This window comes from Triticum aestivum, chromosome 6D (genome assembly GCF_018294505.1).
Source record: "Triticum aestivum cultivar Chinese Spring chromosome 6D, IWGSC CS RefSeq v2.1, whole genome shotgun sequence".
Lineage (NCBI taxonomy): Eukaryota > Viridiplantae > Streptophyta > Magnoliopsida > Poales > Poaceae > Triticum > Triticum aestivum.
In genome coordinates this window covers 11463330-11484482 of record NC_057811.1, presented here as the reverse complement: position 1 = coordinate 11484482, position 21153 = coordinate 11463330, and the positions used below count along the sequence as shown (strand labels likewise).

Genomic DNA, 21153 nt, shown 5'->3' with positions numbered 1-21153 from the left:
CCCATTTCAAAAATAGTTCACAAATTTCAAATAAGTTTCGTGTTTCAAATTTTGTTCGGGAGTTTCAAAAAAATTCATGTTTTCAAATTTTGTTCAGGAGATTGAATTTTTTTCTAGTATTCCAAACATGTTCGTGTATCCAAAAATTATTGTGGAATTTGGAAATGTTCCAGTTTTTGAGAAAATGTTCGCATTTTCAGTTTTTTCTGCAGAGTTTAATTTTTTTCCCGTTTCCAAAAATTGTTTGCATTTTTCAAAATGTTTGAGTTCTTTAAAATTGTATTCACAGTTTTTAAAAGTATTCTTGGTTTCATAAAACATTCACATTTTTTTCAGAATAATGTTTTTAGTTCAGAATTTAAAAAAACGTTTGGATCTACGATCTGTTTGTTTTAGAAAGTATGCTTGTATTCAAAGCACGACATAATACACAGTTTTTAACCCGAACAAGCACACCCTAACACACACATAAACAACCAGAATAACAAAGAGCACACTAAAACAACCAGCCAAACATGAAGACCTCCGGAGCTCTATGTCATCATCCCTGAACCTTGCGAGGAGGCCCCTGCAACACAGTAATCTGCATTCCGACCCAAGCAGGTCCTCATCCTCAACCACGGCATAATCATCGCCATGCTGCTTCCCCACTTCTTTGCTCTGGCGCAAAAAAGACAAGGACACACATGTGAATCCAACACGCCTGCACCAGCCTTCGCCATCTGTGGCTTTGAGTACCGCTATATGTGCCCCTTCCAGATGGAAGAGAACTAGGATCCGGTTCGGCGTCGTGTCCGGGCCAACCGCCCGAGCAAAGCAGGACATCCCTCCAGCAGCAGCACAAAGAAGGATGAAGAAACACAACAAGAAATCATACCGACGAGGAAGAAGGATCTTCGTCTCCACACAGCCACCGCCCATCTGAGGACCAAACCGACAAGTGTCGATCGACCTCTAGACACCATAGCCCGCGACCTCAACGAGATCCGGGGATCCCCCACTCCGCTGGCTCCTAGACGAAGGCTGGAGCCCCATCTGACAGCGAACGGAGCCCGGAGAAACTTATTCGGACACGCCGCCACTTCAACGTCCTCGGCAACGACTCCCTCAACCCTCACCCTACCGAGAACACACCGGACGCACAGATCTGAGGTTCCCCTCCCTCCCACCGCCGGAGCGACTGGCAGAGGGAGAGGGAACCAGCGGCGGCGCCGGCGGCACACAAAGGGATCTTAAGGTTTTGTGCTCTGTTGAACACAAGATAGATCGTGGATGTGCCAAGCGGTGGCACCGGCGAGGAGGGTGGTGCCAGCTCGTCCTCGGTCACGTCCCCCATTGGGACGTCGTCGGCCTCCGTCTGCCTGCTCGCCTGCCAACCGGCAACAATGGTGGCCATCTCCTTCTTCTGCTCGGATGAGAGGCTATCCTAGAGGGCTTTGGAGCGTGAGAGGCCATGGCGGGCATGGTGCGGAGATGAGAAAGGGACCAAGGGAGGATGACTGCGGCTATGCCCGGGACTGGAGTTTATATAGCAGGCGGATGGCAATGGGCCACGATGGTGTGGTTAATGGTGGGTGGCAAACGGATGGATGTCTAGCGCCGGAGTAGGTTCGTCGGTAACCGCATATCATTAATGTAGGGCGATGGACCATCGGGATGTCATTTGAACGCGGAGCAGTCGTGTGCAGCAGAAAGCGGCGCGGGCGGCGCTCTCTTGACCGGTGCGCCGCTTCAATGCCGGCAACAGTGAGAGGTCGTGTACGCTATGGCCTGGCATGAATGCGGCATTGACGCTCTGGAGCGGCGCTGTCCATTTAAGGAAGAAAACACGCGCTGGCGAGGGAGGGGGTTAATGTTGGGTCAGGGCAGTCAGAAGCAGACACGACAACGGTCCGGACGCCCGCCAAGCCCCACTAGTTTGACTCTGGTTTGCGGAAAAGTGCGACCGGACGCCGAGCAGACGATACAGGATCACGTTGGATGACAAAACACGTTCGGACTGTGTGGTACTAACGATTGCGGGTGGTTTGAGAATCGACGTTGAAGATGACCTAAATTTATTTTTTGTGAAATTCTAAAATGAATTAATTAATACATAATAGACACAATTAAACTTCAAAATAAATATTTATAAGTTTACAACGTATCAGGGATAGAATTGCATTGACTCAAACTGAACCATGTAGGCATAGTTGTACATTTCGTAGTGCATCGTTATAACTCAAAGATGGAAGGGTTGCTACTCCCCCACGTGGATCGAGCCAATCGAGGACTGAATTTCTAATTTGGGGGTACAATGAATCGAATGAAGCGTTCGGTCATACTCCAAGATGGGAGATGAAGAAGCTCAGGGCCAAGGTGAAGGACATAAGCAACAAGAACCTTTGCTACCGCCTCATCGGCGAGAGCTCAGGCCCCAAGCCTACCGCGGTAGAGGAGCAGGCCAGCATTGCCACTGCGGCAATGTTTGCAGCTGTGGAATACGATTCATCATCAAAGGTGGACCTCCACCAGCTGATTACTAGCTACAATGAGGACCTTAGGGTGATCGCTCTATGGGGAACTAGTGGTGATCTCGGGAAGATGTCCGCCATCCAGGAAGTTTATGATGACCCAATGCTACTACAAAGGTTTGGAATCCATGCTTGGATCAGGTTGTTGCATCCATTCAATCCACGAGAGTTCATCAGTAGTTTGGTAAGACAATTTTGTGAAAATTCCCATCATGAGGTTGGAAAGCCATCCTTCAATTCACAAGAGTTCCTCGAGAACTTGGTAAGGCTATGTTATGAAAATTCCCATGATGAGGTTGAAAAGCCAGAGCAAGAAACAAGTGTTGGGGTTGTTCTTGCCAAGACGGAGAAGATGGATCAAAGTGATTTAGTCCAGTGTGTTTAATGCGCAGTTGTGTAAGAATAGCTACCTTGTTATCATAAATGACCTGTCCACAATCGAAGAGTGGCATTGCATTAAGAAGTACCTTCCTGACAACAAGAAACAAAGTATAAATGTTTCTACGTAGCAAGTTGAAATTGGAAGCTTGTGCACAGAGAAACCATGCCAAATTTCCGAGTTCAAGCAATTGTCTTGTGATCAGACTATTTATTCGTTCCACAAGACAGTGAATATGTTTCCCTGTCTTTATTTCTTTTATAAATATGTTTCTTTTTGTCTATGGATGTTTGATCCTTCTTTCCATTTCGTGTTTCATTGCACAATTCAAAGGAGCGGGTCAACCTGGGCAGTGGTAGTGTGGCAATGTTTGACACCAACAAATCAAGGCTTTCAGGTGTGGAGAATGATAAATTAAAGGTGGGACTCGCCCAGATGATCGAAATTCAATCTTGAATTACAAGTTGAAGGGCTATATTTGTGTTGTTTGTTCAGTAGTTTGTCTCTTTTATCCTCACACACGCACACACACACACACACACACTGAAATTTTACCTAGTAAAATTTGATACCCTAAACATCTGTGTATGAGTTAGCTACCTGCTAATCCTGATGCTCAAAGCTATTTATCAAACTTCAAAATTTGAGGGAAGTTAACTGAGACATGTCAAGACATCTCAGATGAATCTATGTGAATTGGAAGCGTGGACTTGAACAAACCTCAGTATTGGAAAAGACATGCATGTAGTCTAGCTATGGAAACGTGTGGAGCAAAAGTGCATAAATTCTTATACATCTGTTTTTTTTGGCTCAGGCTATACATGCATCATGTTCTCTGCCGAGCCCATTACCGACTCAAACAATGTTACTAGTACTGAGAAAAAACACACCAATGCTCATCAATGAAATACATGAGGAAGATAAAGTACCTAACAGTGAAGGTGAAGAAAAAGTTACCAACTCAACTGCTAGAAAGAAGTTTGATCGCAGCAGGACACTAGCACTAGCTGATGAAGTGCTCTGCGGGCAAGAAACAGAGAAATCTATTATTTTTAAATTAGTTGGCAAACCAAACAACAATCAAGGTTTTATGGTCATCTTAGTCTAGGGAAGTGTGTGTGTGTGGGGGGGGGGGGGGAGCCAGGAGCTTGATGGTTGGAAGTGTGCTTGGGTCAATGCATTGCGTCCTTTCAAACCTGAAGTACTCCTTATAGATTTGGCTATGCAGCTTTAGAATTCTATTCAAGAAGATCCTACTGGAGCAAGAAAAACTGAAACACAAAAGAAAGTCATACCACAAATGAAACTTAAAGAGTCGAAGGAGGAGTTAGTTCGGGTGCTAAAAGCAAAAAAAGTGCCTTATTGTTCTTGATGATATATTGTTGACTTATGAATGGCAGTTGGTCAAATCGTGTTTGGATAATGCATGCGCGAAGGGTCATAATCACCACAAGAGAGAAAAAATATTGCCAGACACTGTTCAAGAGAAAAAGACAAGAATATGTACTGTCTTGGAGGTCTAAAAAATGATGATGCACTTGACCTCTTCATAAAGAAGGTATTTCCGTAACTAGTACCCTTTCATATGGTTTTGCTTCACGTTATGTTAGTTTTGCCTCATGTAAGATCATATTTGTATGCTTGTCTTTTTTCTCAGTTCAGAATATTGAAGTATAAGAGATGATGTCTTCTTTGAAAATATTTTAAACTTCCAGTATATTCGAAATATTAGATCTAGGAAAAGGCATACCATTAGATCTGGACCAGCTTGCTCAATTCCAGAAATTTTTCATGGAGTGTACGTGTGACTGGGATCCAGTCTTGGACACTGTGTGCGGTGCCTCCTGACGTGCGACGTGTTGGGGCCTCCGTGGGGGTGGTAGGCTGGCACTTGCCATGTGCCTGTGGATGTTGTAGGGAGTATGCTGGTGATGTTGATGTAGATTTGGGCGGAGGTCAAGGCAACAACAAGGATGTTGTTGCACCCATGTGAGACACAACTCGCGACACTCTGGATCTGTGGGCCATCGTTTAGATCGCAGGTGCGCGGTGGTGTCCACAGTGTGTAGGTGTTGCTGCTTTGCATGACAATAATGGATATGGAAAGTATATGATTTCTCATCCGGATATGATTTCCGATCCGGATCGAGAAGGAACTTACATTATGTCGTCCTGGCGACGTGTCTCGGATATCTATTTATTGTTGATGTGTGAGTGTGTCGGCGGTGCATGGACGACGACCATGCTTTGGTTAGCATGCGTTGTCTGCATCATGAGGTGGTGGGTGGACAACATATGGTGAGTCAGGAGCTATTGTGATAGATGTAGGGTGCGGCCTCGTGCGGTGGTGTGACATCCTGGTTGTCGTCCGTGATTGGTGGTTCATCATATTTATGCTTTGGGTGTGTCTTGTGTGGTCATCTTGGGCCTACCGGTTCCTCCCCGTCATTGTGTGGGTCACGCTGTATTTGTCCTACTTGGTGGAAGGAGGATACAGCTAGCTCAGTCTGGCAAAGACGCCTCTGTCAATAGTGTGAGATGATTCGCTGCCATTGATAGGCCACACCTCATCTCTCAAGTTGGGGCGCCACATCTCTGCCTTTCTAATATGGCATAGACCAGCATCTATGCACTCAACAGACAGTTTGGCTGGTCTATGCCATATTGTTTGTGGAGTGTGTTGTAACGAGAGCCCAGTGATTTGTTAGCTGTTGTCCTTCGTGCTGGTGTTTGGTTGTAATGGCATAGTTTTAGGCCTGTAATTTATTCTTTTATATCAATGCAACAAGACGCAAATCTTTTGAGCTTTATTGGGAAAAATAGTTTCTCTAAAAAATTACAGTTTGTCTCCTATGCAAAAACATTTGAAGAGCTAAAGTAGCAATTTTGTGCCCTCAATTTTTTTCAACATGCCAAATTTTTTGTTGAGATTGTAATCAGGTAGGTCCTTGGAGGAAACCGTTCACATTCTTTCTTGCTCTGGGAGCATTGTTGTAAATGTTTTGCCTCCTCGAGTCAGTGGTAGTACCAAGGACCGATACTTGTTATCAATAGATGTTGGTGCATATTTGAATTGTCACAGTCATGCTTCTAGGTGCACATTCGAATAGTAGCAGTATCTAGGATCACAAAGTTCACTTCACATGAATGAACTTACCCTTAGGCATTTCTATGTAATAGTAACAAAATAGGAATTCGAACAAAAGAGTTAAATCGAACTGGGTGAGAAAATTATCATAGCAAACTTACACTTAGGGTCAGGACTCTGGCTTCTAGAAGCCACAAGTTGAAGCTAGGACAAACAAGTTCATATTCTTAATTTAACAACAATGATTTTTTTATACAAATAGTTAACTTTGTCAAATTATGTTGGTTGCATATTGGGAAAAATGATTTAGCCGCAGCTATGATGCAACAAGCAAGAGTTACCACGCAAAAATGTGATGGCCTTCCGCTTGCAATATTGACTATCGGTGGATTCCTAGCTACTAAGCCAAAAACTGTTATTGAATGGAGAAAGATGAATGACTGTATTAGCACTGAATTGGAGATAAATCATGAACTTAGGACAATAAAGACAGTTCTTATGAGGAGCTATGATTGTTTACCATACCATCTCAAGTATGCTTTCCTATACTTGTCCATATTTCAAGAAGACCATAGAATTAGGTGGGGTCGCTTGGTGAGGCGGTGGATTGCCGAAGGTTCCTCAAGGGATATATGCATGGCATACTGCACCCAGACTTTTTCAGGAGTACTTTGATGACCTCCTAGATAGGAGTATGATATTACCAGGGGAAGGGATAGACCATTGCAGTCAGAAAATTAATTATTGCCAACTTCGTGATATGATCTGTGAAATATGCGATCTCAAAGGCTAGGGAGGAAAACCTTGTTTTAATGCTGGAGGAAGGTTGTTGTTTAAGCGAGACACAAGGTGTAATACGCCATCTTGTGATAGGCAGCAACTGGAAAAGGGATAAAGATGTGCTGGAGAGCATGATAGACTTGTCACACGTATGATCATTGATAGTGTTTGGAGAGTGGAGATCCTTTTTCATCTCTGACAATATGAGTTTCCTCTGAATACTTGAATTAGAAGACACATCAGGGTTAAGAAATCATCATCTTGATATAATTGGGCAGCAACATCACCCTCAAGTACCTTTTTGTTCGAGGATGTGAGAACATTTCATGCCTCCCTAATTCTTTGCAGAATTCAAGCCACCTTGAAAGACTGGATGTTAGAGGTACAAATGTTGTGATTTTCCTACAACAATCACCAATCTTCCGAAGCTGTAGCACCTTCGTGGAAGTGATCTTTTCTTCCGAAGCTGTAGCACCTTTGAATAGGCATGATTTATTCAATCTATACCGCTTCTGTAAGGGGCGTCTAGAAAAGGTTTTCCTTCGCAGAGGGATTGGTAAATCGAAGGTCGTTCTTACACTAGGTTTTGTCAAAATTTCTGGGAGAAATGGAAATGCCACTCTGAAAGAGCTTGGAGAGCTTACTCAGCTGCGTAAGCTGGAAGTGGCTGGTATCAGCGGCAGAAACAGCAAGGAGTTGTGGTCTGCCATTGCTGGCCGCAATCAACTTCAATCTTTGCACGTTTAAGCGAATCATCCGCGACAAGAGGTTCATGAGTTAGATGGTTGTTTGGGTAAATTGAAGTCCCTTCTTACACAATGTTTTGTCAATATTTCTGGGAGAAATATTGAAGGCCCTAGTGTAAGAAGGGTTGGTTGCTACCAAGCAGCCTTAAGAGCCTCACTCTGGAAGGTAAACTAGTCAGGGAAAAAGAATGGATCCATAATCTTCAGGATCTCTCCAAGTTGGTGTTGATGAGAAGCGCACTTGAGCAAGATGATGATGCCATACAAGCCCCTGGGGTGCTCCCAAATCTTGCAGTTCTATGCGTGAGTATTTATTCGTTCAATGGGGCGCAGTTCCATTTCCATAGCTCATCTTTCCCAAGTTTCATGGTGTTGGAGCTCCGTGGAGTATACAGCCTCCGATCAGTGTTGTTTGAAGAAGGTCCAATTCCTAAGCTCAAGTTGCTAGAAGTTTATTGCTGCGAGGGGCTGAATGGTTTCTCCGGCCTACCAGCAGTTAGGTGCCTCAATGAAATTCGGCCGAGTACTCGAATCCTCAAAACAAGTTTGAAGGAAGAGGTGGAGAGGGAGGTAGCGGATCATAGGATGCATGTCAGGGCGAATATTGTTAACTAAACTTGTGTGTATATCTCACAACATGTCTCCATCGGATACTAAACATTTGTGTAACCTCAATTGTTTGCCTCTCTGGCACCAGCAATGCTGACATTTGCAAAGAGTGCTCCTTAATTATTGATTTCGAAAAAAAATCCAGATTAAAAACAAATATTGTTAACTAAACTTGCGTGTATATCTCACAACATGTCACTTCTAAATATGTGACCTTTGCAAAGAGTGCTCCTTAATTAATTGAAAATTCATCTAGATTAAAAACAAATGTGTATAGGGGCGAAACTATTGGATCTTGCAAAAATGGGATTCAACGCAATATATAGTACTATGCTTACGGGCAAAGCATAGACGTGGGCTGGTGCTCACATTGTAGGCTGTGGCCCAGGTCGGTTGGTAGGCGGGGCAGTGGCAGGGCAGGCCAAGTGCTGGGCCATGGTGAGGCTTTGTGGCCCACGGGGTTCGAGTCAGCCTGCGTCATAGATATAACTTTCTGTTTTCTGAGCTAGTTGTTTATATATATAACTAGAGATATTATGTGCTATTAACATTATCCTACAATACAGATCACAGAATATTAACACCTTGATAAACTCTTGGGTGTTGGAGATAAATTCACTGACATCATGTATAAAACGTTTGTACAAACAAATTAAGTTATGTACATATAGCACCATGAATTCTGTCTTTCAAGATTTCCAATTACCATAAATGTCACTTTTGTTTGGATGTAGGGAAGTCTAATAAAAAAGAACAACTCTATAATCAGAATCTGAAATCTGTTATTTGACAGTTCCAACTTTCATCTAACTGCAAAAGTAGAACCAACGTATCTTACTAAGTAAGCATGTAGTATGATTGTCATAAGAAAAGTAGAAACACAGAGAATACCATGCACAAAGAACCACTCCCCCAATAAGGAAGCTATTCATAAAGGGAAAAAAGGCAAAAGTAAGGAAGAAACAATAGTAAAAATAAGCTCCATATGTGGATCTTCTTCTTGAGAGTTCTATATTGGTACCAACATGTCTTGATTTGAACTCTGTATGTTCAAAATTACAAAATTGGGACAAAATGCATGCTCCTGAAATTGCCAAAATGTAGAGAATTTGCATCCTAACACAAAAGGACACACACATGGCTGTTTGTAAATATCATTCAGTAGACTGTATGACATATGCCAATAAAAATTCAGGAAAATAGCACCAATTGCTTGTAAGGATTTCGTGAAATTATGTATTCTTTTGTGGTGATTAAATGTTAGTAAGGAGTATACTTTACCTTCCTTTGATCCAACGCAAGACGCAAAATGGATACCCAAAGTTAACTCCAGAATGATCAATGCTTGATCTTCATCTTGAACACGTTCATTTCTTCCCAACTATGACATGTTCACAACTTCATATTATGCTTCCATGCCGCCATCTCGTGCTTGAACTTATGCTCTTGGCATGAGCCATAGTGAAATACCGGAATTATGTCCCGATGATGGCCCGGATACACACGCTAAGAAAATATACTTTAGTGAGAGAATAGTCTGCTCGTTGTTAATGATTTCTTTTGCAAGCAATTCAATCTTTGCTACCAGTTCATTTGTCTGCGGGAAAAAAAAGACCAACGATCGCACCGCGGCTTGAGCCGATTGACCAAATTGATAAGGTTTCGTGCCTCCTCTTTGTCATCACCGGCACCTTTACCTTATTAATTTTTCAAAGATTTCGTTTACTCGGGAGTTAAAGGTTTTCCTGTCTCATAGTACTGTGATAACGCACTCCATGCCATAATCTCCAAAGCGCTATCTTCACTGAGGAACCCTGCAATATCCTAAAATCATCCGATGCCATTGCCACACTGCGTATTCTCAATGACTCCTGTATCATCAACACTATAGTGAGGATAACTTTCCTAGTAGCTTCCACAGAAAAATCAGGAGGTCTACAGATGAATTCCATTGCAATTTGCACTGATGCCCAACCCACAGTGACTTTTGGAATCCCCATACTTTATTCCTGTGAGACCCCAGTATGTCTCGGCGTATGCCAGGGGATGGCTATCTAGAAGTGCTTGGAATATCTCGGCAAATTGTGGGAAATAATGCACAATCCCACTCTGCTCAGCCACTCGCCAAACTTGCCTACACCAGGGAGGCCCACCAAGGACCGGAAGTTCAACACTTTTATACCAAACTTCTATACTTATTTATTTATTTTTATCTTACTAAAATATTGAGTATAGTTTAAATGCTAGTTGGTATAATTAATACATAATGCAGGTTATATATTAACCAGTGTTTTTTGTTGTGAGTTGTATTGTATATGACCGCTCACTTTGTTTATGCTAAATTTGAATTAAATGATGTGTGACATAAGTTATCTTTGAATTATACTTGTGACAATTGAAAAATTGCATAGTGCAACACCTACATAGTTGTACATAGGTGCATATATTAAAGTATAGTTTATTTTCATTAAATATCATGTAAGAGGTTTCTCAAGAACAATGTCCAACTAATATTTTAATATTGATTTCTAGCGTATTATTAGGTGTGCATATTCTAGAATCTATAAATTGTCCATTTGCAAATGTGCTCCAAGTTAGATACTATAATAAAATTCAACATATGCATGGTATTGAAAATAGTCACTAACGAACGTAACATATTACCGATTCAACTATGCTTACATACAATTTAATTATTTGGTATGCTCATCTAACATTTGGTTTTATCTGGTGTATACAAAGAGCTCATGCCAGTTTTTAAAATCGTATGTTTCTGAAAGGACGTAGTAGGAATCTCGAGTACATGAAATTAATCTCGCGTTGGTCTCTACGTTTTGGCTGAGAGAACTTTTTAACCCGGATGAAGGTAGTAATAAATACTCCCTCCATGCACAATTATAAGATGTTCTAAGTTCTTTTTCTAATTCATATGTGTATAGACATATGCCAGTGTGCTTTTTCACTCATTGCAGTCTGTATGTAGTTCATAATAAAATATCCAAAATATCTTATGTTTAGTCCATAATGAAATATCTAAAATATCTTATGTTTGTGAACGGAGGTAGTAGAATATATCCAACAAGAAACACAAAACATCGGATTTGCACATTTGTAAGTGGATTATCGGATACAAAATCAATTCTGTTGGAACATACGCTTTAAACGACTCCAACAATACCAACTGTGTATCAAATAATACTTGGATTAAATATGATAATATTCGAGTAAAGGGTGTGTTTCGTATACGAGGTTTGTTGGAAACGAACTGTAACATGTACTGAGTTCATTCACGCCCCAAGAAATCAGACTGGCAGGCCAATAATTCTCAGTGGATGTGCGTAAACATAATTTTTAGGAACCAAATGTGCCATCCACACGTATATGTAAAACCAAGACTGAGACTATCACTATCACATCCCAAAAAAACTTGGTTGGAGATACAGCAGATGATGCGAGCTAAGGGGAAGGCCTAATTAATGCACTTTGATCCAAGCCAAAATGCAGCACGCCGCGACTGGAGCTGTTTTCTTAGAGGTGCCAAGAGACCCTGCACATTGCACTCAAAATCAAGATGATCGTGTCGTGGGACACATGAACAATAATCGTCGAAGACCATCCTGTTTGTGCTTTTCCCAAACAGGGAGGTGGCCACGCCAACGTAACAGATCACCAGGGGCTCCACAATGTCCAGTAGGGCAGATCCACATAAGTCATGGGCAAACGCTTTCTACCGATTAAGATCATCGGTCTTGATCCACCTACTCTGTTTTTTGGTGAGTGAGTAGACATCAGCAAGGATTCTCATTACCGACTGTGTGCTGTGAAGATATAAGCATGTGAACAAACAAAGTGGTGATACACGTCAAAAAACAAAGAGGTGATGATTACCCATTGCGCATACTGATGTTCTAGAACCTGATCTTGAGGTGCTATGTTTCTTCTAAACAAACAATTCCAGGATCCACATAGCACAACTAAAAACATGACAAGCGTAAGAGACACATGCTATAAAAATGCATTAAGCGTGGTAACCTTTTTGAACTTCTTGTTTTAATCGGTTATGTGATGTACCTGGTATTGTGGTTTCGTGAGGGTTTGGACACCTCTTTTCAACAGCCTCTGCCATCCTTTTTTGATTGTAAGAGACCTCTCCAAATAAGCCGTTCTCCGTAAGAATTAAAAAAAAAGTAGACTTCTCTATTTATAGATAGAGAGATGCAATATTATTTTTTGTGGAGTGAAAGTACTCCAAACCATTATGCTTTTATGAAGCAAAGACCAATGAAGTTAACACAGGGTCATTTCATCGGTCATCATGCTGAACAACACAAATTATATAGAACAAATGTGCAGAAAAAGATATTTGCAGCAACAAAACATAAAACTGGGCAACAAGAATACATATATACACATAAAGTAACCTTTAAGCTACATAACTTGAAGAAGAAAAATTAAACCGTTAGAACAACTGCCAAAACTTCCAACAGGGTGCGAACTTCAAATTTACAGAACTGACAAGTTGAAATTACAGTAGGATACACTTACAAAGTTGTACTAAATCAAAAACACTTATTTTGGGACGGAGGGAGTAGTAATCAATACTTACATGGCCAGGGTCTAAAAGCAAAAGGTTATACCGGTCATGTGATTGCTTGCTATGTTCAGGTACATCCTGCAAATAAGAAGCCCTACATAGTCCTCTATGAAGCCAAATTTAGACCTATAAGAACAACTTTTCACTGGGAAAACCAAGTGCATGTGCCACATATTATATGATCAGTCCTGAATCAGTAATGGACAATGGGTTGCATCTTCTTTTCATGAAGTAACATAGAGAAGCGAGTGCGAGCAGGATCTCTAGGTCTGCACAAGAAGTCCTTGGAATAGATATAGCTATCCTTCAGAGCTACATATCTCAACAAAGTAGATATTGTGGAATATTCCTTTTTCAGCCAGGACAAGTTGGCGCTGGGCAGCTGTGATATAGTCCCTCCTCCCCAAAATATAAGGTGTTGTTTGACCGTTCTGGTCTTCGTTGCATAACTTTGACTACGATTTTCACATATTGCACGTCTATAAAATTAATATACAGACATAAGAAATAACGTTGTTTTACAAGACAAATACTACGATGTCATTTATACATGTTCAGTCTATATACTTTGATATATATTAGTGGTTAAAGTCATGCATCAAAGACCGCGCAAAATCAATCACGCCTTATATTTTGGAAAGGAGGGAATATATTTTATTGTCGTTGAGCACAGACTTCGGTTCGTGCAGCAGAGGAGGGAACTGGTCTACTGCCAAGCTATGCGTGCAGCACCGGACACCATGTTGCAACACAAACACCTGCACCGTGTATCTTGTCTTGGGGGTTACCTCTATCAACACATACAAGACAAGCTGTCGGCGCCTTCTTCTTCTTCTTCTCTGGAGAGGATTGCCCAGTAAGCGTAGTAATTGTGGTCCTGTCGTTTGTGGGCGTGGTGCCATGGCGACCATGCCTCTCTCGGGGCACATCAGGCTGACCACTCTTGTTGTGAATCCGCTTCCGTCCTCGTGGTGCTCAGATCAACGCGACTTGTGGTGGAGAAAGCGCCTGCAGACGGCAGCGGTGCGAACAAGCGTGGTGGGGAAGCCGACACGGAGGAGGATCTCGGTGAGGAGATCGTCGTCGTTGAGCACTTTGAATACCGCCGGCGTATCGCCCCTTGTTTTGGCTGGAGTTGGGTCTCCGTGGGGTTTGGGAAAGGGGATCGAGCGAGGCAGGTTTTTTTCTTTTTCTTTCAAATACCTGATTAACATTTTTTCTATACATGATCAACATTTTTTCAAATACTTATTCAACATTACTGAAATACTTGTTTAATATTTTTCAAATACTTATTCAACAGTTGTAAAATGTTTTATGAAGAGTGTTTTTTGTAATATATATATATATATATATATATATATATATATATATATAGAATATTTTTAAGTATAAACAAAAGTAAAAAATAAAATAAAAACGAAAATAGAAAAAGTAAAAAAACAGGAAAAAAAGAGGTTGCGGCCTCCCGCACTCATGGGCTAGCCCAGCTCGGGGGCGATACTGAAGGGGCGACAGACCTGGGCCAGCCCACGCGCGCGGCAGGCCAGATGCTCGTTTTTCTGCGTATTTTTTTTCTATTTTCTGTTTTAGTTTTTTGCTATATTTTTGTACTCTTCTTTATACTTTAAAAAAATTCTATATATACATATATATTAAAAAAACACTCCAAAAAACATTTGAAAAATATTGAACAAGTATTTGAAAAATTTTGAACAAGTATTTGAAAATGTTTAGTACGTATTAAAAAATCTTGAAGAAGCGTTCGGAAAATGTTGAACGTGTATAAAAAATTATCTGATCAATTATTAAAAAACGATGATTATTTTATCATGTATATAAAAATGTTAATCTAGCATTTTGAAAAAAATATTGAACACGTATTTGGAAATATTAATCAAGCATTCAGGAAATGTTAAATGTGTATAGAGAAAATGTTGACCATGTATTAAATAAATGACGAAAAAAATTAGATCATGTATATAAAAATGTAATCAAGCATTTGACAAAAAATATAGAACAAGTATTTCAAAAATTCTATTCAAGCATTTGGAAATAATGTTGACCAAGTATTTGAAAAATGGTAATCAAGCATTTAGGAAATGTTAAATGTGTATAGAAAAAATGTTGACCATGTATTAAATAAATGGTGAAAAAAATTAATCATGTGTATAAAAAATGTTAATCAACCATTTGAAATAAAATTTTGAAGAAGTGTTTGAAAAATATTAATTAAGCGTTTGGAAAATGTTAAATATATAGAAAAAATGTTGTCGATGTATTCAAAACATATTATTATTTTTATTTGAAAAATATTGATCAAGCTTTTAAAAAATATTAAAAATGAATCAGTAAAATGTTGTCCGTGTATTAAAAAAATGTTAAAAATGTAGAGGAAAATGTTGACTATATATTCGGTAAATGTTAATCTTGTGTTTGAAAAATATTTAAACTGACAATGTATTACAAAAATGTATCATTTGTATTGGAAAAATGTTCGACGTGTAACATATGTTGTTAACATATACAAAAACTGTACTCCCTCCGTTCCTATATATAAGTATTTTTAGATATTCCACTATGGACTACATACAGATGTATATAGACATATTTTAGAGTGTAGATTTACTCATTTTGTTCTGTATGTAGTCTTTTATTGGAATCTTTAAAAAGACTTATATTTAGGAATGGAGGGAGTAGAATAATAATCAATAGAAGAAAGAAAACCGAAAATTGAAACAAAATGAAAAAATAAAAAGAATGATAAAAACAAAGAAACAAAATGCAAAAAAGAATGAAAGAAAAACGGAGAAGAAAAAAGATCCCGAAGAAAACCGCTCGAGTAGCCTCAAGTAGGACCCACCCTACTCCTCGTATTTCTCCTCGTATTTCTGGGCCTGGCCTGGCAGTTAATGCCCATCGAAGCCCAAACTGCATAAAAAGAGAAGTATAAACTGCTCTAAAAAAACAATGTATAAAATGCAGCAACTAATAAACTGAATGTGCTGTGCGTACAATGATTTGCCATCCTATGTGTGTACAACACACATATTGAGCATGCAGATTCAGAACGAGAAAAAAATCAACGAACCGTGTTTATCGTCATACAAGGATCGGACAATCTTGTCGTATTTAAATGTAATAATATGAAAATCCAACAAACAATTTTTTGGGTTGATAATATTATTTGAGAAAATAGTGCGCTCGGTGAGATCCCGCAGCTCGATTCATGCAATGAATACCCCAAGAGCCCAGAGAATAGCGGCGCAACAAATTCCAATGGATGTGCAAAATCATGTGTGTAAAACCAACACAAGACTGTCACTGTTACATCCCAAACAAATTGTGTTGGAGATACAGCAGGTGATGGGAGCTATATATAGGGCTAGCCGAATCATCGCTCTAATTTTTTGCACGAACTGCGGCAAGCCACATTGAAGCAGAGTTTCTTTGTAGAGGCGCCAAGGGACCCTGTGTAATATACATCGAAGAACAAGTTGATCGACGGCCAGCTGAACAATCCGGAGCAAGAGGGGAGCTAGGGCATCCCTTTGAGCACCAGGGAGGTTGCCACGGAGCCATCAGAAGTGACAAGAAAACGCCTTGAGACAGAACACCAATGCAACAGATCACCAGCAGATTCATAATACATGGACAAAAGCTCTTTTTTTCATGTAGATCGTCGATTCTGATCCACCTACTCTGTTGTTTGATGAGTGGATCGACATCAGCAAGGATTCAGATTACAAAACTGTATATAGCGTAAAGATATAAGCATGTGAAAGAAGAAAGACGTGATGATTACCCGTTGCACATACGAGCGTTCTAGAACCTGATCAGGATACTGTCAATAGTCTTGAGCTGCTCTGTTTCTTCTGAATTAGCAATTCCAGGATCCACGTAGCACAACTGAAAACACGAAAGGCGTAAGAGACGGCATATAAAAATGTATTAAACGTTATCAAGCTTCTAAAATTCATATTTTCACCAGCTATTGATGTACCTGATATTGTGGTTTCCTGAGAGTGTGAACACCTCTTTTCAAAAGCCTCGGCCATCCTTTTTTGGTTGTAAGAGACCTCTCCAAATCAGCGGTTCTCTGTAAGAATTAAAGAAAATATATATTATACTTCTGTATTTCACAGAGAGAGATGTAATATTATTTTTACGGAATAAAAATAGTACAAATGAATTATGCTTTTATGAAGAAAAAAAAGATTAAAGGGTTCAGGATCAATCTCATCAGTCATCATCTCGAACAGCATAAATTATGTTGAACAAATGTGCAGAAAAAATATTTACAGTTGCAGAACAGAAAACCGGGCACCAGAATGCCTATATACACAAATAAAGGAACCTTTAAGCTACATTACTTGGGAAAAAATTCAACCAGTAAAACAACTGCCAAAACTTCCAACTGGATGTGAATTTCAAAATAACAGAACTAATAGTAGGAATGTAGGATACACTCATAAAAGAAATAATAATCAATACTTACATGGCCAGGGTCTAAAACCAAAAGGTTATATCGGTCTTGAGATCCACGGTTACCCTTTTGCTTTTGAATCCCAACTATAGTCCTCGAATGACCTTGATGTTGGAAATACAATGGGCTGTGAAGGGCACCTAATTAGTCAGTTTAAAACAATCTTCGCAATTAACAACTTAGCATGCTTTCTGAAAACTGCAGGCATACAGATGTTGGGATAGGACATTCCATAAACAAGAGATAGAGATTCTCTTACGTTTTATCGCTGATGATGACATTCTTTGAATTGTGTAACACATCAGCACGCTTGCTTGAAAAGTAGTTCCATACCCAGTCGACAAGGACCTGCTGGCCTCTCATGTTTTCAGCATCCTCTTGACTAAGTTCAAGAGACGATGATCTTGGAAGAGGATTAGTCTTGATCAAATACTTATCCATGGGCCCACATACTCGTTTCCCGCTCTTACCTTGCAGGCTCGATGATTCGGTGCTATCAAAATCTACAATCCTTGCACGCACACCAAAAGAGCGCAAGAGGGTAACACATTCTGATGTTCCTATCCACTTCTTGACACCATAAATTTTGCTATCGAAATGACGTGCACCAACAGCATCAAAACCTTTATCCCAAGCAATCTCAAGCCATCTCTGAAGTGAAGGGATGTCAGGAACAAATCCACAGCCGCCAAACAGAACCTCCCTCGTTTCTGGTCTTTGCCTCAACAAATGAGAGCTCATCATCTGGATATTTCTCCACCCACATCCCCATCCCTTGTCTTCTGATGAAAGACTCTGATGATGGTCAACATGGCCTGATATTATACTTGTTGATGAGCCGCCTTCAGATTCAAGGCAGCTCCTCAACAAGTTCATAACGCCAGCTTCAATTCGTTGAATTTTGCTTCTAACCTGTGCTCCGACCAAGCAAGAAATTTGTTCATACAGTACATTTTCATAAGGAGATGGGCCTCTGACGATGCTTGATGAGGCCCCTTGAGCAAGAGAATCGTCATTAGGGAACGGCCGCTTGCTATGTTGAGGTACATCCTGCAAATAAAACTGTCTGTGGGTATATTTTCCACAAGAAAACATGGAAAAGGTAAAAAAGCCCTACAGTCCTCTATGAAGCAAAATTCAGACCTATCAGAACAACCTTTCACTAGTACAAGCGTATCCAATGAATTGACTAGCAATAGGAAAAAAAGATACAACAGCAAGCACATGTGCCACATATTATATGAGCAATCCTGAATTAGTAATGAACAATGGGTTACATCTACTTTTCTTAATGTAATAAGATAGAGAAACGAGTGCGAGCAAGATCTTACCACGACAGTACTAGTGCTCAATTCTGCTGCCATCGCTAGCTGCGCCAACTCCATGTCCCTCTGAACCTCATCATCATCGAAGTGGCTGTTCGCGTGCCTAGAACAGTGACCAGCAACAATATCAGCCAAGGCAGTAAAATTATAAGTTCAGCATCATGTATAGTATACTGAAGAAAAGGGGGAGCTCCATCCATCCAACCGGAGGACACAAGAATCGGCCATTACCGTTCGAGCTCGGCCGTCAGGACTTGGTGGCCGCAGATGGGGCACGACGAGATCATCTCCGCATCAACCTTGGTGGCCGTCCTGGATTATCGCTGTTCCTACAGAGCGCACAGGAGGCGAAATCTTGTATAAGGACAGAGCTAGGATGGGAATCCGGTACACACACGGCGCCGCTGCCCGTCAATCGTGGTGTGGCTGGAGTCGAGACATCGGATTGCGAGTGAGAATATCGGGCTGGTAGCGTACCAGCCGGAGAAGATGGGAGGCGGCGGGCTGCTCCGGCCTGCGCCGGGGGAGGGGAGGGGACTGGAGGCGTGTCGGTGCGCCTGGCGAGCCGTGCGGGGAGAAGGGGACAGGGGGCTCTGCGAGGGGCGGAGGAGGCGGACAGGCACGAGCACGTACCGGCGTCGGCGTCGTCGGCGGCGGCGGCGGCGGCGATGTTTTCTTTTTGACGGAATCCAAATTATGGGTTCGGGGACACTGCGGATTAAAATAAGGAAGACAAGGAAGGGGAGGGAAGAGGACTATGGGCTCTTGGCCCGTTAAGGCTCTATGGACACTGCGGATTTATCATTTTTTACTTAACAGTTTTAATAATCCCTCAAAAAAAAATAACAGTTTTAATAAAGCACATCCAGATTTTACTTATACATGATTAACATTTTTTTCAAGCACATGCTGTGAATTGTTTTTCTAATATGTGTTAATCTTTTTTCAAACACACATTGAAATATACTTTTGTAATGGCATGAAGCACATTTTATAAAACTACGCGGACATCTTTCTACACTGTATTAATCTTTTTCTTAGATGTCACCAACATATTCTTTGAAACACGTGCATTTTTTTCAATGTAACCTACATTTTTTTGAACTTCACAAACATTTTTTAACATTGTATAAACATTTTCTTAGAATGCCATGTTCATTTCTTTTGAAACACATGAATAATTTTTAAATGTCACGCGCCCACTGACGACCGTGCCCCCTCGTCCACTTCCCTTCCGGTCTCTACCACCACCGTCTCCTCCCCATCCTCACCATTGGTCACCACACGACAACAACATAGTGAGAAGGAGCCTTCGATGAGGAGCTCAACGACCACAGTGGAGGCAGAGAGGGAAAGGAGCTCGATTGACGCCGCCGAGGTGGGGGGTCAGAGTGGGGGTGCTGCTCCTGCTCAGGGTAGTATCTAATCTGTTCCACTTAACAAAAAACAATCTTTTTTCTTGGAAAACTAGTATAGTACCTAACCAACTATTATTACTACACGTGCGCGAGCTGGTCTCACTTTACACATACGTCCCAAGTTAATTCGTCCCGCGAGAGGAGCGATCGTCCGTCTCCTCAACAAATGAACAATGTCTTTTAATTCCATTTCTTTTCTCAAGGCGGACAATACCGATCACGATTTTCTTCCCCGCCCCCCTCCCAACCACTTCGATTCACACCAGCATGTCAGCCTTTGCTGCAGCAGCTGTATGATGGATTCCCAAGAGGCACTAACGAAGGCATTGCCAATATTGACTTTGAGGAGCATCGTCGGCCACTTTGGACTTTGATTTGATGAGGCCCTACACAAACACGAACGTTTCTAGGATATTGTGTTTCTTGATGAATGCACTCTGGCATGTTGACACCAGCCTACCCATCTTGGGATGCAGACACCAAGTTAGCATCTTGGCGATCAATTTTATAGTGGTACGTACCAAGATGATTGGCCTAAAGTCAGTGCGCTTGGAGGCCTAAAGTTAGTGCGCTTGTAGGCCCAAAGTCTCTTGGGCAACTGCACCATACTAGTTGTGTTTAAACACTGGACGTTAGAGAATTTGTTTTGAGGGAAACATCAGGACCATCTCTAACTCTCTTGTGTGTCCTCCATCTCATGCATCGCCAACTCTCCAAGCGTTGTCTACCTCATCCCAAATCCATCGGCAGCTACTGTAGGGCAACGCGCGGTTTAGGGGCTTACAAAGAGGAAAGTGTGGTCATTTCCCCCACCCCCTAGCATTCATATTTTCTCTTTAGCCCCCCTAACATCTTGGGCTAGCTATTGGAAATATGCCCTAGAGGCAAATAATATTGTATTATTATATTTTCATTTTCATAATTAAGAGTTTATGTTCTATGTTATAACTGCTATGATCCTAGAATATGTGATTCAGTGGAAAACTCATATGCACGTGTGGAATGATAAATGGCAAAATAATAGGCTCCTAGTCCTGCCTCTAAGACTGGCTCGAGTGTTGTTAGTGATCAAGTTTTCCGGGTCTTAGGATATCGTTAAGTGTAACGATAGTTCTAAAACAACATTGAGAGTAATGACGTTAGAAGAACAATTATATTGAATCGACCCAAACTTGTTTGTTATACTTTGAGATAGTATCGCCTGATACCAATTGT

The 21153-nt window shown here is 41.0% G+C and overlaps 2 protein-coding genes across 3 annotated transcripts; one reads left to right on the top strand and one right to left on the bottom strand.

The window, feature by feature from the left end:
- The first annotated feature begins 2337 nt into the window (after positions 1 to 2337).
- Positions 2338 to 8121, top strand: LOC123142878 (uncharacterized). Its single transcript, XM_044561585.1, has 9 exons — positions 2338 to 2775; positions 3226 to 3312; positions 3707 to 3985; positions 4608 to 4690; positions 4810 to 4881; positions 4928 to 4953; positions 6243 to 6574; positions 7109 to 7501; positions 7714 to 8121. The coding sequence occupies exons 1-9, from the start codon at positions 2338 to 2340 to the stop codon at positions 8119 to 8121; spliced, it is 2118 nt and encodes a 705-aa protein (XP_044417520.1).
- A 7860-nt stretch (positions 8122 to 15981) lies between these two features.
- LOC123140746 (zinc finger-containing ubiquitin peptidase 1) lies at positions 15982 to 19222 on the bottom strand. 2 transcript variants are annotated; one of them, XM_044560031.1, is made up of 8 exons: positions 18998 to 19222; positions 18752 to 18849; positions 18527 to 18623; positions 17455 to 18245; positions 17208 to 17322; positions 16713 to 16808; positions 16515 to 16618; positions 15982 to 16411 (listed from the first exon to the last, which is right to left on the bottom strand). In XM_044560031.1, exons 2-7 carry the CDS (start codon positions 18805 to 18807, stop codon positions 16535 to 16537), a joined length of 1239 nt encoding a protein of 412 aa, XP_044415966.1. In that variant the 5' UTR covers positions 18808 to 18849; positions 18998 to 19222; the 3' UTR covers positions 15982 to 16411; positions 16515 to 16534. The 2 variants fall into 2 exon arrangements, with proteins under 2 accessions (XP_044415966.1, XP_044415967.1); XM_044560032.1 differs by having other exon boundaries at positions 19154 to 19215.
- Positions 19223 to 21153: the final 1931 nt, after the last annotated feature.

What these genes read in the sequence shown, in the direction of transcription:
- LOC123142878 (XM_044561585.1), top strand. Translation starts at nt 2,338, where the DNA reads ATGAAGAAGCTCAGGGCCAAGGTGAAGGACATAAGCAACAAGAACCTT. An exon ending in ACAACAATCAAGGTTTTATG is followed by an intron (nt 3,986 to 4,607) that starts GTCATCTTAGTC and finishes TTAAACTTCCAG; the next exon opens with TATATTCGAAATATTAGATC. An exon ending in CCAGAAATTTTTCATGGAGT is followed by an intron (nt 4,691 to 4,809) that starts GTACGTGTGACT and finishes TGGATGTTGTAG; the next exon opens with GGAGTATGCTGGTGATGTTG.
- LOC123140746 (XM_044560031.1), bottom strand. Translation starts at nt 18,807, where the DNA reads ATGATCTCGTCGTGCCCCATCTGCGGCCACCAAGTCCTGACGGCCGAG. An exon ending in GTCATCATCAGCGATAAAAC is followed by an intron (nt 17,323 to 17,454) that starts GTAAGAGAATCT and finishes TGCCCTTCACAG; the next exon opens with CCCATTGTATTTCCAACATC. An exon ending in TGGTTTTAGACCCTGGCCAT is followed by an intron (nt 16,809 to 17,207) that starts GTAAGTATTGAT and finishes TAATTCTTACAG; the next exon opens with AGAACCGCTGATTTGGAGAG.